This window comes from Clupea harengus, chromosome 6 (assembly GCF_900700415.2).
Source record: "Clupea harengus chromosome 6, Ch_v2.0.2, whole genome shotgun sequence".
NCBI classification, from domain to species: Eukaryota; Metazoa; Chordata; class Actinopteri; order Clupeiformes; family Clupeidae; genus Clupea; species Clupea harengus.
The window spans coordinates 28,871,706-28,889,104 of NC_045157.1; the positions used below are offsets into that span (position 1 = coordinate 28,871,706).

At 40.8% G+C, this 17,399-nt stretch overlaps 2 protein-coding genes across 2 annotated transcripts; one reads left to right on the forward strand and one right to left on the reverse strand.

Moving 5' to 3' along the window:
• Window positions 1–389: 389 nt before the first annotated feature.
• On the reverse strand, window positions 390–4,156 carry slc25a44b (solute carrier family 25 member 44b). The gene is made up of 4 exons (XM_012814846.3): window positions 3,971–4,156; window positions 2,452–3,122; window positions 2,032–2,159; window positions 390–1,848 (listed from the first exon to the last, which is right to left on the reverse strand). The coding sequence occupies exons 2-4, from the start codon at window positions 3,077–3,079 to the stop codon at window positions 1,657–1,659; spliced, it is 948 nt and encodes a 315-aa protein (XP_012670300.2). The 5' UTR covers window positions 3,080–3,122; window positions 3,971–4,156; the 3' UTR covers window positions 390–1,656.
• Window positions 4,157–5,343: 1,187 nt separating this feature from the next.
• On the forward strand, window positions 5,344–9,291 carry psma4 (proteasome 20S subunit alpha 4). Its single transcript, XM_012814847.3, has 9 exons — window positions 5,344–5,440; window positions 5,798–5,822; window positions 6,221–6,263; window positions 6,415–6,577; window positions 6,780–6,857; window positions 6,961–7,049; window positions 7,700–7,830; window positions 8,059–8,182; window positions 9,054–9,291. The coding sequence occupies exons 2-9, from the start codon at window positions 5,820–5,822 to the stop codon at window positions 9,206–9,208; spliced, it is 786 nt and encodes a 261-aa protein (XP_012670301.1). The 5' UTR covers window positions 5,344–5,440; window positions 5,798–5,819; the 3' UTR covers window positions 9,209–9,291.
• The last annotated feature ends 8,108 nt before the right edge of the window (window positions 9,292–17,399 follow it).

Below are 17,399 nucleotides of genomic sequence, written 5' to 3' on the forward strand. Positions count from 1 at the left end.
AGGCAGGCGCAGTAAAACACATTTTATTGAACAGATTGAATCATATTTTTTTTAATTTCCAACTAATGTGCAAAAAAGAGAGGTGATATTTCAAAGACTAACCAAACATTTGATCTACACATAGTAACTAATGTCTGAGGTCATGATAAAGATATGAAATAGCAGAAAGGAAAATCGCTCATGTGGCACAATTTTATCTCATTTTCATCTCTATGCAGTTATAGTAACTCCTTCAAACGCTTACCATATTTGTATGTTAACAGACATTTGGGTCTGGTTTTGACATCGCTACCGTCACACTTTGTTTCCTTCCTGATTGTGGGCATCAGTATTTTGCCTTACGTACTGAATTTTCATAATCTGAGAACAACCATGAGTCACAATCAGAGCATTGTTTAAGGTTTATTAGTTCAGTGCACAGCCCTCGATGAGGTTAGCTTCCACTGACTGCGCCCTCTAGAGGGCAAAAACAGCATTACAGCAGGGGTAGGAAGCTCAACATTCCACTCGGTTCATTCCAATCATGTATTGTCTTCCTGACATTTCCAACACACAATGCTTAATGCGCAGGTCCAATCTGAACACCCGGTGCTATGCAAATGGTCCAAGAGCTGAAATGAGTTACTGAGAGGAGAGGCCACTTTTTTACTACCATCTCTACATTATAAGGGGGGGGGGGGGGGGGGGGTACAGTTTGTGCCACAATGGATCTGATGTGAGAAATGTACATTGTGTTCCGCCGGGGGAAAGAATAACACAGGAATTCAAACACAATTTGTCTGCGACAACAGCAAACTGCGCCAATAATCTGTGTGTCCTTTAACTTGAACAGGAACATGACAGCGGCGGTTTCTTTTCTAAAGTCTTTCATATTTACAGTGATTCCAGAGAAATACACACCCACCCAGTTGATTCACACAAATTTGCACACAAAACACACAAACTTTTTGAGTGCTCATGAAAGGACATGATTTCTTCCTCAAGAGGCCATCTTTGGTCTAATCCATTTTGCAGTCCTTTCCTAGTGTCATTTTACTCAAATGTTAAGTTAAGCCATTAAAGAGATGCCTACTCCAGCAAATTTGATGTTTGGTCATTTCAATATACATCTTTTCTTGTGCGACAACAACAACAGCAAACACTCTAGACTGGTGGCATGTTCAACACCCAGTTCAACACTATTACACACACACATTTGGAATGGGGTTCTAGGACATGTCACAACGGTACAGTTTCTAAATCTACTACTCAATTATGTTCAAGTCATTTTAAAACACAATCTCATGGCATTTCATCTGCTTGCTGGCAGTAAATTTAGAATTTTGAATAGTTCAGGTATACTTCTTGTTTAAAAATATTCACAGCTGGTAAGGGGTTGAAAATATTGAGTGAGATTGAAGCACACATTCTACACATCACCCAGACTGTCTGTCAGGGGAGACTGAAGTAGACGGTGTTTTAAAATCAGCTTGCAACACCATGGCTTCTCTACCTCTTCCTTCAAAACAAATAAAAGTTAAAATGGTCTCCACCTCACAATGAAATATCACAAGGCAACAAAGTTTTAAAAGGCGGACTGACGAAAAAGGATGAGTTGTATGGAGGAGTCATTACTGGGGTGGTACAGGCTCAACCCCACGGGATATGAGACCTCCACTACCAGTGTCTGGAATCCACCAGCTCTGGACGGAGGCTCACTCTTTTCAACGTCTCGTAGCCGACCACCATGACTATCGCTGTGGGTGTGGAGGCTATGATGCGGGCGGACAAGCCTTTAGTCATCCCCCAGAATCCCTCTTCTGCAATCAGCTGCTTAAATGTCCCAATGATGGAGGTCCTGCCTTCAACCTGTTCAGACGAAAAACAGTTCCATCACTGATTTCACACTGGGTCAAGCAGGTGCCACGTTACTTCATACAGAATTTGGTTAAAAAATAACAAGAAATGTTCATATCATACAGTGTGCAATGTTGTTAAAATGACATCAACATGGTTAACGTAAAATCCAAAAATCACAGCACTGTATAGTACCTGGACTCTGGCTCTGACAACATCCATTGGATTTGTGACCGTGGAGGCAGTAGCTGCAGCGAGGGGTCCAGCCATGGCTTGCAGGAGCAGGTGGGGGCAGTTACTAGGTGCCATGTTAGATAGCTGCTCTGTGGGAGAGAGAACATCTGATTTAGAAACCAAGACGTGAGCCAAACCTAAGCACCAGCCATGTATAGAATTGTAATCTAGGAATAATCACTGAAACAGGGCATAGCAGAATTGTATTCCTACAAAAGTCAGACACTACCATTTGGTCTTTCCCACCATTACACTCTACACTCTAATTGTAAAGTTGTACCTAAAGGAGAACTAGCTGTGCTTTCATGGAACGGGTCCATCAGAATAACTGTTGAATTTTAAGAAGCATCTCACTGCATCAGAGAAACTCTGAAGCCTCACCTGCATAAAAGTGATAGAAAGGCCACCAGACAGCACTGTTTGGGATGTAGGTGAGGAGCGATGCCATGTAACCCCTGTAGAATCCCCGAAGCCCATCAGTTGCGAAGATCTGGGCGATAATGTCTCTAGTCTGGCCAAAAGTGGCTTTGTACTTTGCACCCGGCAGCTTTGGCTTGACACGGAAGCGTGTCAGATGTTCCCCTTGGCCCTGCATCATAAGCTGCTGGGAGATGACATCTATAGGGACAGTGATGCTCTGGGCCACCAGAGATGCAGAGCCTCCCGCCACCAATGACTTGAAAGCGTTGTTAGTGGAGTAGGTGGAGACATACTTGCGCACAAGCTCATAAGTGGTGATGTACGCCTGGCCTGAGATGAGGGTGAAGGTGTTGACCATGAAGCCGCGGTAGAGGCCCTTCACGCCCTCGGCTCGCACGATCTTGACAAAGGCATCAAGTGTTCCATTGTAGAGGGACTTCCCCTTTTGAACTTGCAGCCTGGTGCGGATGAGGGTGGCGGGGTATACCGTGGCCCGAATGCTCATGGTCATGAAAACCCCAAAGGAGTAGAACTTCCTCTTGTCCAGGTCCTCCCATTCTATGATCTGAATGTTCCTCTTCTGCTGCATCCTTGCTCCTTGAAGCACCCCACATCAGATTTCAGCAAACTGTCTACAAGACACACATATCAAAACAAGGTTACTGTGTATAAGCGTGTTATCTTTTTTTCCAGAATATGTCATTCTAGCTTTCGATCTCGATATGACTGGTTTAAGTGGACTCAAGGGCACCGGTGGCCAACATGCGCATAGTTAGGCCAAGTAACTAGATAATAAACAATAAAACTCATCTAATCCCCTCATCTAATCTAGACGGGGATTTGCCGGATATTATTTAATTTTAGGCTGAATAACATTGTGATGTAACCATAGCATAGATAGTTAACCTCACCATTTCCACCTTTCTAAAGACTTACGCAAAAGCAAAGCAGTCGTCAAACCAAACTCCATGCAATCACCCAACTAGCTAGATAGCTTTCATTAACAGGCAATTAACACTCATTCCCAAGATATCTCATATTTGCATACAATGAATTCCGCACGGTTTAACCTGTCAGTATCCTGTGTCTTTGCGCTGTTGTACTCTGAATCCAGACTGCAAGTTAAGTAACACATTGGCTAGTCAGCTAACTCAACAGCTAACGTCATTAGCGAGCAAGCAAGCTAAGTTAGCTCGTCCAGAGGTTTCAGGACACCGTGTTCCCCGGCGCCATGTCCGACTTCAACTCTGCTTAAGGACTCAACAATCCTTAAATGGTTTTCTCGTCAATAGTCACTCAGTGTAAAGCACACATTTCCTACATTAAACTTAAGGTAATAACATAATGATGTAAAAGGGACGGGTCTCAGGAAAGCACAATTAGCTTGCCAAACCAGTTAGCCAGCTAGTTCGCTAATGAATGTGAGCTAGCCATACAATGCACAACGACCTTACGAAATCAGTTACTATAAAATCCTTACCGCGCGTGACAACGTCTTTATTCGGAGCCCATCTCAATGTTGACCACGTTACTGCATTGTGTTCGTGAGACATTAACCATTCCAGCTACCATAAGGTATGCAACTCTTCCTCTCTGAATAGCATGCTGATCCGACAACCAATGATTGTGCTCTGACCTGACACACCACTAAAGGTGAAAGGTCAAATCGTAGAAGACGAGTCAGGTCAGATGAGCATTCTGAGCCAGAGTACATGTACGAACTCATGTATGCTCTATCTGATGCACAATGTACTTTGACAGAATTTCTCACTCACAGGTTTGTTTCGATGTGACTGCAAGCGGGCACAGATAACAGGTATTTGGTCAAATAACATTTCCATAGTATGCTTAGGGCCACTGTACCACCTGCATTTTATAGTCTTATTTGAAAGGTTCGTTTATTTTGCAAATATACCAGCATAAAGGAAAACGATGCTAAACAAGTATTTATAAGTAAACTTAAGTTTGCAACATTCATGGTATTGCTTCTGCTACTGTAAATGGCATTCTTACTATAGGTTTTGGAGCTAACTTTTTACATCCTGACAACTGTCACTAAAATATATTATCCACACAAACACACACATACATACAAAAAGTGGTTTCTGAACTTGAGACTGCTTCAGAGCCATCCTAGAAGGTAGCTGAAGCTGTGGCAGATCTGACCCAGTTCTGATGCGGGCCTGCTGCATCCAGACCAGATTGGGCCATATATCTTCCAGAATCTGCTGGGTGGGATGAGCTCCAGGTCCGGAACTATTTAGCTTTAAGTATAACTGTCGCCTGATTCTATCTGGGTATGACTACAACCAATTATAAACCAGGAGCCAGTAGTTTTAAAACTTTGAATATAGAACACATATCCTAAAATAAATCACAAAGCATGGTACTAAATGTGGTAAAGAAAGGCAAAATGAATTTAATTAAAATACATACAGCAGAAATCATAGAGATTTGTTTCCAATGTTGGTTAGTACCAAACTAGAATAACAAGTCATGTTGTTGTTTACATATTGGAGCTGTACCGATTCTCCTTTTATTTGTATCACTCACTGGACGGAAGCCTTGAAGTTTATTCGCCCGGCAATGTGGTGCAGTTAGGGTACATCCTATTTTCCTACCCTTTGATTTATTTGTGATGTTTTGGTGTTATTTTCCACTTGTTTATACATCTATGTACAAAAGGTCAAATGCAATGAAACGTCTGAAACGATGTATAGAATGCATATTAAGTCTGTGAAAACAGCTCCTTTCTCTGGTACTGAGAAATGTGGAGAGGAGGCTCGTACAACCCCCAGTCCAATAGGTGGCAGTAGAGATACAGAACAACAATAGGCTCTCTGCACTGGGAAAGAGGGAAAGAAAAAGAAATATTTTGTTGAGTCAAGAGTGGCTAACAATTGCTTGTGGCCTCAAGGAAGTGCACAGCTTACGAACGTGTATTGAAGAGGTAAGCAGATAAAAAATATTACTTACTCATCCCTGGCTATATAATTTACGTAAGGTTAAATACTATAGGAAGCACACTGAGCAACTATCTTAAATGGCAAGTAGCTGCATTATTTGGGGTATCATTAGAGCTTGCTGTTTAGCCGGCTAACGTTAGCTAACTCAGGTCCTCAGTAGCGAACCATGTTGGCTAATGCTATCGTCAATTGATATACCCGAGCTAACGTTAGCTAGCTATTGAATGTGGAAAACGGTAACTCCTAAAAATTACCATCCCACGGATAGAAACAAATCGTTAGATACACATTTTCGTTTTCTCCCGATCGTATTTAAGTGAATTCTTTGTGTTACATTGCAGGTCAACAGAATTATTGGCAATCATGGTAAGTTATTCAATTGACGTTTGCATCATAATGCTAAATAACTGATGTTGGTCTATTTACTGTCAGTTATGTTAGTTGATGTTAGCTACAGAGTGAGCTTTACTAGACAGCCAGCCAGTTAACGTGTACATAATGCACAATCATTGAGACTTAAGTCTGACATTAAATCGAAAGCGAAACGGTGTTGTACAAACAGCTTACTTTGAAATGGTCTAAACCGTGTTAGCCAGTTAGCTAGCTAACTTAGACATATCATGTGGTAACAGTGTTTGATTTTTTTTGATTAACATGAACTTAGAAAATCTTTTTCAAATAAACCAGATTAACTTGCAATCCAAATTATTATTATTTTTTTTCATCTTGCAGTTCTAAAATCAATGATACTCTGTGTATTTCAGTCCCGCAGATATGATTCAAGAACGACTATATTCTCCCCTGAAGGCAAGTTCCATTTTACAGATGCCTTACAGGCAGTGACCTATCACAGCATCACATTAAGCATGTCTGAACTGGAGACTGTGTTTTTACACAAAATAAATGAATTAACTCTTGAGAATAATTTGTGCGAGACTAATGGGTTGACCATTTGTAGGACGCTTGTACCAAGTGGAATATGCCATGGAAGCTATTGGTCATGCTGGTACCTGTTTGGGAATTCTTGCCAATGATGGTGTGCTGCTGGCAGCTGAGAGGAGAAATATCCACAAACTTCTGGATGAGGTGTTCTTCTCAGAGAAGATATACAAGTTGAATGAGTAAGACACTTTGCATTATTTTCAAACTTCACACTAAGAAAACTAATGACTATTATAATTATCTTCTCATTCAGTTCCCATGGGCTACATAGCTTTTGCACATCTGAATGTTGTGAAGTGTATTGTGTGTCTCTACTCCATCCCATTTGCACATGAACACTCAAAGTGCTTGCATAGTAACTGAAAACATGTTGATTTCTAGGGACATGGCCTGCAGTGTTGCTGGAATCACCTCAGATGCTAATGTGTTGACCAATGAGTTGAGGCTTATTGCACAGAGGTAAGTGAATATTTGTTGTAATATATCATGAAAAGCCCTTGGTGTCACGGCATCGTCGTGGTCCCAATGTCGACTAAATCAAGTAAACTTTTTTTCCAACCAGGTATTTATTGCAATATCAAGAGCCTATCCCTTGTGAGCAGTTGGTGACAGCTTTGTGTGACATCAAACAGGCCTACACACAGTTTGGTGGTAAGTGACGTTTTTAGGAATCTGACTTAGATATGAACATGTGAGGGTTGTGTAAGAGGATGGCATGTCTGTCTTAACATCCAGACAAGTCAATTTTCCACTTGTAATTATAGTTGTAATGACGGAACTCTAATATAGTTATCCATCAACAAGGTTAATATTTTCCAAGCCCTTCCCTCAATATGACATATCATTATTACCCACAGCTATTAAATATAGCTTGTACTAAGATCCCAATAGTAAGTATTAATGCTAAATACTTGTACTTAGATTGACATCGACATCGATGTGTAACTTGAGATTGCCACTTGAAGATAACAAATGTCTATGTAAACAAATGTTACTGACTACTAACTTGCTAATACATCTTACTGCCTTGTAATGCAATACATATTGTTGGTAAGCTACGTCACCTTCTTGTAACTGTGGGAACCATATTTGGGCTGTCCCTCACTTATGACCATAACACAACATGTAATGCTCTTATGTTTGAGAGTTTTTTGGTCTTAACCCTCTAACTGGTACAAAAGGCTGAATACAATGTGAATGTTTATTTGATTTCCGGAGCATTTACTCTGTGCTTAAATTCCAGGCTTATAATGTGTATAACTCTAACAAAGTATTAAGTTTCTAATGTGTATATTTTTAAGGGAAACGGCCCTTTGGAGTGTCCTTGCTGTACATGGGCTGGGATAAGCACTACGGTTTCCAGCTGTACCAGAGTGACCCAAGTGGAAACTATGGAGGCTGGAAAGCAACATGCATTGGCAACAACAGTGCAGTAAGTGTCCTCTTTATACAACATTAACGTGCATTACTCACCAGAACAGAACAGTTCTATAATTAGCAAAAAAAAAGTCATTTGGAGTACTTAATAGTAGTTAATACTAAACACATTTAACACTTTATTTGCCACACAGATGAGCCCTTAGTAATAATTTAAATGTATTGAGCATTTATCTTAGATGTGTAGTTGTTTAGAGTTTTCACCAACTCTGCTCTGTTTTAGGCTGCGGTGTCTATGCTGAAGCAGGATTTCAAGGAGGGGGAGATGAAACTGTCCTCGGCCCTTGCATTAGCAGTCAAGGTCCTCAACAAGACAATGGATGTGAGCAAATTGTCTGCAGAAAAAGGTACGTATTAGTTCATATGTTTTGACACTGGTTTTACTCATATTTACCCTCTTATGAGTTAGATATTTAGAAGCAACCCATATGCTAAGTGTTTTTAACAACTTTTTTTATACATCGCCTTAGTGTGAAACTACTGTGACAAGGGTGATATGAGAAACTTGGTTACTGCGGAATAGACAAGCAGTTTTGCCTCCAGGGCACATAGCAGAAAGAAGATGCTCTAGCTGGGAATATCTGGTGTGAATGTTGCCTTTGTGAGACTGTTGGTTTTATATTCTTTAAAAGACGTGAGTGGTAGTGACCATGATGGTGTGAAGGACCTGAGTACTGTGAAGTATAGCATTCAGAATACGATTTCTCCCCCAAACTGGTGCCAGTGGAGACCATTGACTGTTTTAATACCTCAACCCAGTTTGTTAGATCTCTTTGCATGTTTGGTGAACAATGTGTCTGTCTGAATTGTCTATAAAATTCTCCTTGTGCAACATGAACCCTCATCAGATGAGAAGATGCTAATACATAACAGTAATCAGTTAACTGATGATCATGAACCCTCATCAGATGAGAAGATGCTAATACATTACAGTAATCAGTTAACTGATGATCATGAACCCTCATCAGATGAGAAGATGCTAATACATTACAGTAATCTGATACAGTACAGTAAGTTAACTGATGATCATGCCAGGAGGGTAGATAAAAGAGGGCTTCCTTTTGGTTATGATCTATTGCATGCACTTCTAAACATATAAATGCAAATGAGTATCGGCTAGGGATGGGTCGTTTTTGCTGAGTGTTGCAGTGAGGTTGATGAACAGGGAGTGCTGTTTGCAGGGCAATGGTCTCATTCGGCTTGCCTCTTTGTTTCCAGTGGAGATTGCCACCCTCACACGAGAGAATGGGAAGACGAAAATAAAAGTGCTGAAGCAGAAAGAGGTGGAGGAACTCATCAAGAAGCACGAGGCAGAGGAAGCCAAAGCCGAGAAAGACAAGAAGGACAAGGAACAGCGGGAAAAGGACAAGTAAAAGAAAATATCCAGTTAATGGGAAATGTGTGTTAAATGAATATGTTTGGATTGAGTTTTCTATAATAAAAGTCTTGTAACACAGTCTGTCTGCTAGCTGACCTTTTTATCATTCCTTTCTTCCTCTAAAGCTCCAAGGCCATTCACTCACAGCACAATAGACAGCACAAAATGATTACAATGCTACTGATGATTTTGCCTTCATTTGAATCGAGTCAACTAATGAGGATTGTTATAAGACTATGCAATAGCTGCTATATAAGTAGCCCAGCTCCAAAGCCCGTTTCTCCCTCTCTGTGAGCCCCTCCTTTATCCTCTTTAGCTCATTTTTGGAGGAGTTGCCAGCAGGTGGAGGCAGAGTCCTGACCCGTCTCGTCATGCTCTAATTTCAAATTAGGCCTGCTGGACACAACAGGTCAGACTACTTTTGTATATGGAGCGGATTTCGTGCCACCTTGAAGTGCAAACACAACTTTGGGAAGAGGGGGGAAACAATTGCAACTAAGTATTGTGTTACAGTGCACAGCATGCAGAAACCGTGTCATGGGGAAATACAGTGCGTCAGAGTTATTGCTCTTCACTGTGAGAGCGTGCCGCAATGGAAAGCAAAAGCATTATGTTATTGGGTCGCATCTTGTTGAACTACCATCAAAAACAGCAATGGGAAGGGATAACATTACACACAACTTGAGGATGATAATCGTGCCATATCACTCAAATGGAAGAAGCGTCGTTGCTTTTCTCATAACGCTCTATTGTGTAACATGTACATGTTAAAATTGTGCCACCGGGAAACCTAATCACTACACAATCACAGTCCTCTAGCAAACAGGTGGTGTGGTTAAGGTCACCAGACGCACACCTGTGGGGGAAAGCAATGGTCTAGTGGTCTGAAAATGACTGGTAGTAATGCATGCACTAAAGTTGACGCTTTTTTAAAATGTTTATTCTGATCATTGTCCATGCCAAAATGTCTTTGTATGCTTCACAGGACCACAAACAAAACCCCTAACTCAAATATTTTTCGTCTCCCAATTAGCCGTTCGCACTCAGTTTACCATGGACTGATAGACGCATCTCTCGTTATTAAGTAGACATAACGTAGGCGCAGTAATCCATCTCGAGTCTCCAAGTTTCTCATCAGGTGTTAAATAATCGATGTAGATTGTTTTTTGTGCATGAGGAGCCACATAAACACTAGAATGAAGACCATTTATAAAATAAAATAGATTTTTTTCTGGTAAATAAATAGTTTGTTTGCCTACGTGTATCTGACAACCAACTGATGTGAAGAGAAAGGCCCTGTGAACTGACCTTGGAAAACGATGAACCACACATAAGTGAAGTATGTCTTGTTCCAAAAAGCTCATGAGTTTAGGGTTTGATTAGCTAGGCTAAATACCATCTGCATTGCCAAATGCGAAGTTGTTCCCTCGCTGCACAGAGCCACACCAGATAGTTAAAAAAATATTCATGCTTGCTTTCTGGAAGCATATCCTGTGATTTGCATTGCAGACAGTCAATGTCTGGGCAGGGATGAGACTACCCAGTGCTGCCAACCAAGTGAGTAATATGCATCAGACCGTCTGCAATGTGAAGGCTGACCGAGGATAATGGTTTGCTACACATGACACTCTCTTGCAACATGCCTTCCACGTGCTGTGCCTGTCTTGTCACATATTAGCCTAGGAACAACCTTGCACGCATGGTCAATACAGACTCTGAACTTGTGCAATTACTTATGTAGAACTTGAAGTCTGAAGCTCTGTTGTTTTATAATCAGTATGAGCAGCATGTTGGTATGACATATGTGGCAGTTACAATATGTTCAGGTAACTCCGACGGGGGCAAAGAATGAGTGTTCTTCAAAGTGACGAGTAGACGTGTTTTATAATTTGCATGCCGTCATGTTTGTGGAGTCAGCCCATGAATCAGTGCAGTTAAAAAATCCAGTAAAGCACACGGAATGTAATACAAATATTGAAGTCAACATACAGTATGCTGTGTAGCAATTATCATCTGTACAATGTTTGCCCGTGTGACCTTGTGTATGCATATGCACTACACATGTGTTTCAATCTCATAGTATTTATTTAGTTTGAGTATATGATATGTAGGACATTGCATACACATTGAATTGAGGGATCCATCAGAGCAATTCGTGATTATGTTTAGAAGCAAAAAAAGACTGGAAATGAAGGGCTCTTGTAATAATTTAGTCATTATCAAGAAAGTGAAGTTATGGATACATTTCAGAAACATGCTGTTTGCCATTTGCCCAAAACAAACTAAATAAAATAGACTGAGATTACGCATCAAACTCAAACGTGTGGGCAATTTCCCAAGCACTTAGCTCTCCGCGAGGCATTTTGACACGTTTGCCAACGTGACATTTCTACGACCCCAAGGGATTTGAAATTGCTCCTAGATAAGAGATGACAGGCTACAGCACAACTGTGGCCTATAGGCTGTAAATATCTCAGCATGTGTGTTCAAGGTTCTTAGTTTTAAAAAAGCCATCTACTTTTTAATTTAGAACTGATGTGGAGTCTTCAATCTTAAGGAAGCCTTGTGGAGAGGTAAGCTGTGTCAAGTAAACAACAAACAACAATTTCAGTTATCTGTTAATGTACACACTGTGCAGGCATTAGATTATATGCATGTATCATATTTAGGAATTATATCTGCTAAAACATTCTTCGCACGGCCATTTCAGCAACTGAGAATTAACAAGGTGTATCTGTCCACAAATTAGATTTGTTCGCACCAAATCATATAAAATCACATGATTTGGTGCAAATTAATATTATATGTAATATAAAATAATATCATATGAAAATAAATGTCAGAATGGTGGTTATTTGATTCTGGATTTTCCACCGCTTTTTTCTCTTCAGTGCACTTGGACCTTGTTGAACTGGATCCATTAATGTAGAGGCCTTGCTTTGGCTTATGGGGCAAACACCGGCAAGACCCCTCTGTTACGGTGGTAATCAGATCCTTGCCATCATCTCCAAAGCTTTGACAAATGATTTGGTGCATCATATCCGACCCTCTATTTCGTCTGGTATGGGCTTCTCCTATAAGTGTGCTTGCCCTGAGTGTGATATATAACCATGCCCAGCCTTGTAGGACGGCTCCGGATGAGATTGTTGTTTTCTTGTTTCCTCTTATGCCTGTGCTGAATCAGTCAGAAAGCACAGAAGGGCACACCAATTTGAAATTGTATGGAAGACCCTGATAAGTAATATTCCATGTTGAACCATCTTGTTTGGAATCTGTCTGGGCGTGTTCCAGTGGATCTTGGTGCTCCGTGCATCTCAGGCGAAAGACATTTATGAGTCATACAGCTGACAGGCACACAGGAGCTATTTGGTCTCCTTTCCACTTAACACCGTTTTCGACTGTGTTGATTTTGCGGGTCGATAGCATCAAAGTGGTGCCATCACTTAGGGAGGTGCAGTATATAGCAAACTAACATAAGCATTTATTAGAGAGAAGACTCCAAATCTAAAAAACCCACTGTAATCGATATGAATGTGGAGGAGAATCCCCTGCTTAGCAGCCTAGAGGCTTCATGTTTGTCAAATCTGCCTTTTTCACAGAGGGCTGTGAGGGGGAAATGATTTTGGGGACATTAGGGTTGCTATGGTTTGCAGAAAGCAAATCTGAGGTGCTTTATCTGCACGGAGTGTAAGCCAAGATTTAAACAAATCTAATTTTCATGCCTTGGTTGATTGGCAAGTGTATGCTTAGCTGTAGCTTCAGGTTCCATTACATGGTTTTAATGGGTATACCTGTTATATTTGTAGACATCTCTTGTGCTTTTTGGTATGTATTTGGTAAGTTTCAAATGTTCCTTTTGGTTTCTTCTTGCCCTGCATGTAGTATGCAGCATCATCATCTTCTCCATTCCTCTGACATCACTTCAGTGAAACTAATAAATGTTGTTAGGGTGAAATTATTGAAATTGGTAAAGGGATTATAAGCATTCTGTATCTTTAGTGATTGTGATGATCCAGCTCAGGTGCCATGCGTTTGTTAACATTTCCCTGCCTGAAATGCACTTTTTCTATATGGAAGTGCTGTGTGCAGTTGATAAGCAGTATTCAGCACTGGCAAATCTTAGAAAGCTGCTCCTGGGACATCTGGCCAGCGGATAAATATACATATTGCTGGAGTTTCTTTTTTTGCCCACTTTGTAGTTGGCCTCAAACACCTTCCAACTAGGTCTTTGGTTCAAACTGCTTGCAGTGCAGCCCCACTGGAGCTCATAACTAATTTATAGGGGACGACACCAAGCAGGAGAGTTGTGAATCATAATGGATTTGGACTGCAACCTGATCATCTCAGAGTTAATGTTCAGTTGTTTTTGAAAACATGATCCAATGGCTGTGTGACTCCAGAGGGATGACTCATCACTATCAGTTGCCTTGCAGATGCCACATGAATGATATGCCACCCCAGCCCTGAGGATGCGCGTGGCAGGAGGACCATGTTTGAAGCGAACGTGTCGTCAAAGGCTCTGTTCTCTAAGTAACCTCTTTACTCCAAAAAACCACCCATAGCAGATGAAAGCACCTCAGAAAAATGCATTACATTATTTTTTGGCAGAGTGTTACCAGGCTATGAGTAATCAAGTTATACAACATGATTATATGGCTCAGTCCCATATAAATTGCATTACAAATTATTCTGCTTTTGTACCTCTCTGGAACAGCATGTAACCCTGCAGAGGGCCTTGGGTGTGATTTTTATAAACATAATTGTATTAACATTGTTTATCTTCATATTCATTCGAGTTTGTTTGCCTTCCTCCATCCTCAATTTCCTAACTATATCCATAACTGATTGGGTGATGGAGATTAGCTGTGTAGTCGACGGTATGCTATGAACGTTGTCAGGCAGAAGGTACACTGGGTTTGTTGCCAGGCAACCTCAGTAACCTATACAAAGTAAATGGGCTATGGAATAAAACCAGAACACCTGGCAAGAGCGTTTGCCATCAGTTTCTGGAGCTATAGCCCCACAGCCACACATTAGAATTATTTAAATGAACAAAGCTAACCATAAATTAAGCAGATCCCTCTTAGCTTTCCTCTTGAATGTAATTATCTTAGCCACTTTTCAGAATTGTTTTCGGGAGACTCTAAGCCAACTTCTCAGGTTGTGCTGAGCTGACTGGAGTAGCCAGAGCTGAGCTCCGCGGCCATTCAGCTCCCCGTCTGGAATCATAGGATGTATTAAAGTGCCCCTGGGAAGAATCATTTCACTTACACTTAATTATGCCACGCTTAATTACAGACAGTTTCTCATGATTCCTCTCTGCTCTCTATTTACCATCATGATACTTCTAGAAATGCTTTAGACTTAAGTGTGAATAGTGCCAGTGGAAACTGTAGGCAGTCTAGCTGCAGTGGACTATTTGTGCAACATACTACAAAGGTAGGGGATGTCTAGGACTGATTGTACTGTAAGATAACTCTCACTCGCAAGACATCATAGCCCTGCTATATGTGTTTTTCTATACCCATCTCTTCCTCTCTCAGTGTTATCCGTATTGATAATGCTTTACAGTTATGTTGACCATGAGATACTGCAGTCCAGCTGCTGTTTAAAAACACCAATTGCACCATGTAATACCCCCCACAGCACACAGAATCAAATATACATACTTGTGTAGAATAATTGTTTTCAAGTGACTGTTGCTACTGTTGTAAAACATGTGTTGCTACTTATGTGAGTAACCAAATGTACATCCTGTGCTCAACTCTGCCAGATAATGTGATTGATGGCCATTGTCTTCAAAGGTCTCCTGTCTGACATCCAATTTAACACTGACATTTACAACAAAGCAAATCAAGAAATTGACAATTGAGCTAAAAAAAATAATAAACAAGTCTTTAAATTAAGAGACATTTAGTGGCTAAATGTCAATGACCATTCCATTGTCATTAACTGATAAGCTTCCATGTTGCCTGAATCCCTCATTTCTTTTGCATCACATTGCTGCATTTTAGTGAGCCTTTCTAGCTGAAAGAAATGACACAAACCCAACAGGATTTGGTTGTTTTACACTGACTAAGGTATTTAGACATCGAAATGTGTCTTAAACTCTATGATCATCGCTCAGCCTTGGAGAAACAGACTGTATGTGTGAATACACTATCATTGTGAGAAACAGACATTGCATTCAGTTTGTAGGGAAGCCATTCATCGTCCTTTCATGTCATTCGATGCAGCAGTCTGGGAACAAACGGTGGCTGCTAGCAGACCTGGGTCATAATGACAAGAGCACAACAAGTCCAAGCCAAAGGCCGGCTGTCAAGAGTTTCGATGATTTCTTCATCCGTATTCACCCGTCATATCCCTGAGCAGTTAGGCCCTAAGATGAACAGATGAGGTGACGGAATATTTCAATGTCAGAATGAGTCTTGCAGTGTTTCATCAAACACTGCTGGAAGGACGGAAGTGTAATTTGCTTAAACACTCAATTTGAGCATGGACAGCATAATGAATGAGTTCCTTACACTCTTATATAGTCAACCGTGAATGAACAAGGTATGTCTGACATGTCCACAAGAGGTTTTTTTTGCACCAAATAATATAAAACAATGTAATTTGGTACAAAATAATAATGCGTCATTTATAAATATATATATATATGTATATATATAATAAAATAATATGAAAACATTTCATAGAATGGTGGTTATTTGATTCTGTATTTTCTATTGTGTTTTTCTCAAGTGTACTCAGACCTTGTTCATTCTCAGTTGATGAAATGATCACCTCAGTTGTGTTTTGTCTTCAGAATTATTGTACAAAACAACACCTGCATATTTGGACATTTGTACATATGCGATTTGTAATGATGAGGACGGTTTGTAAAGGCAATCAGTTAACGTTGGAATTACCATGGCCTCCTACTGGTCGACATATGTTTCAAGGGGATGAGGACTCTATTTCGAGGGAAAAAACGACACCATTTTGATTGGCCAATGGGATGGAATATCTCTGGAGAATACACATGACTTTATTATTAGGGAAAATGCTAAGAAGGTAATTGAAACCAGATTGCTTTGAATCTTGAATCTGGTGTGCTAGTGGACACAAGATTAAGACTGTCTGCAGGTGCTGCTGCTGCATAATTCATGGTTTTGTAAGACTCGCTTGAAGTGTTCTCTTTCCCTGTCTGCTAAATTCTTCTGTTTGCATTTGCAGCCATTACAAATGGAGGTGGTCCAGGCCTCGTATATATGAACATTTAATGCAGAAACATTCTCAGTGTGATTTTAGTGGGCAGACAAGGAGCAGGGTAGGAAAAAAACCCACCCAAGACATATATAACACATACTCCACACATTCGTGCTTGCCAGCACACTATGCGAAATGCCTGGACTTACATTGCTGCAATTTTTGAACTCGCAAATTAAATTCACTGGAAATCCAGCCATGCCTAACAGATAAAGTGCAGGCCTTTGATGTGAGGTCTTGGTCGATCAAGTCATTTCCCACCTGCTGCCACAGCCTGTACCCATGACGCATCTAAGTGAGGGAGGTAAAATGCCAGGGTCTCCGAAGGCCGGCTGTGTTCTCAGCACCCTCATAATGAGGCCAGTCATGCCAATGTAAATCCATATCCTCTCCCCGGTAAAACTTCACAAGCCTTGCCACAATAGGACTGCACAATAAATAAGTAAGTAAATCAATTAGTGAATAAAATAACACAACGTTCAACTGAAGAGCTGTTGTTTATTCACAGTCCTCATCCCCTTGTTTGTTCTTGATATCCAGCTGTCTTTTCATCTGGTACTGTGCTACTTCTTCATCCTATCTCTGCCACCACTACAAGTGTCTCATCCTCATCCTCTCCCTACACTTTGCTGTTTGTGTTCTGCTCACCTGGTAATCTCACTGATCTGTGTTCCGTGTCATTTCTGTGGAGGTGCGCTGGCATTCAGCTTGTTATTTAGAATTGCCAGGGTTGGAGTTGGACGGGGATTAAGTGGGGATGAGAAAATCCCCATTGAGTGACCTTGCACAGAATTGACTTTCTCTTGGTGTCATCTTGCAAGTCTTCCACTTGCTACCTTGTCATACCAGCCCCCATCACTGTGCTATACATCTCTGCTCCACCCTTTCTCTCTGTCTCTTTCTATCTCTCTCTCTCTCTCTCTTTCTCTCTCTCT

Bases quoted from the DNA above. Each gene is read 5' to 3' on its own strand.
- slc25a44b (XM_012814846.3), bottom strand. From the start codon at position 3,079: ATGCAGCAGAAGAGGAACATTCAGATCATAGAATGGGAGGACCTGGAC. The intron at 2,160-2,451 runs GTGAGGCTTCAG...TCTCTCCCACAG, and splicing joins TTTCTATCACTTTTATGCAG to AGCAGCTATCTAACATGGCA. The intron at 1,849-2,031 runs GTACTATACAGT...TCGTCTGAACAG, and splicing joins TTGTCAGAGCCAGAGTCCAG to GTTGAAGGCAGGACCTCCAT.
- psma4 (XM_012814847.3), top strand. The intron at 7,050-7,699 runs GTAAGTGACGTT...TATATTTTTAAG, and splicing joins GGCCTACACACAGTTTGGTG to GGAAACGGCCCTTTGGAGTG. The intron at 8,183-9,053 runs GTACGTATTAGT...CTTTGTTTCCAG, and splicing joins CAAATTGTCTGCAGAAAAAG to TGGAGATTGCCACCCTCACA.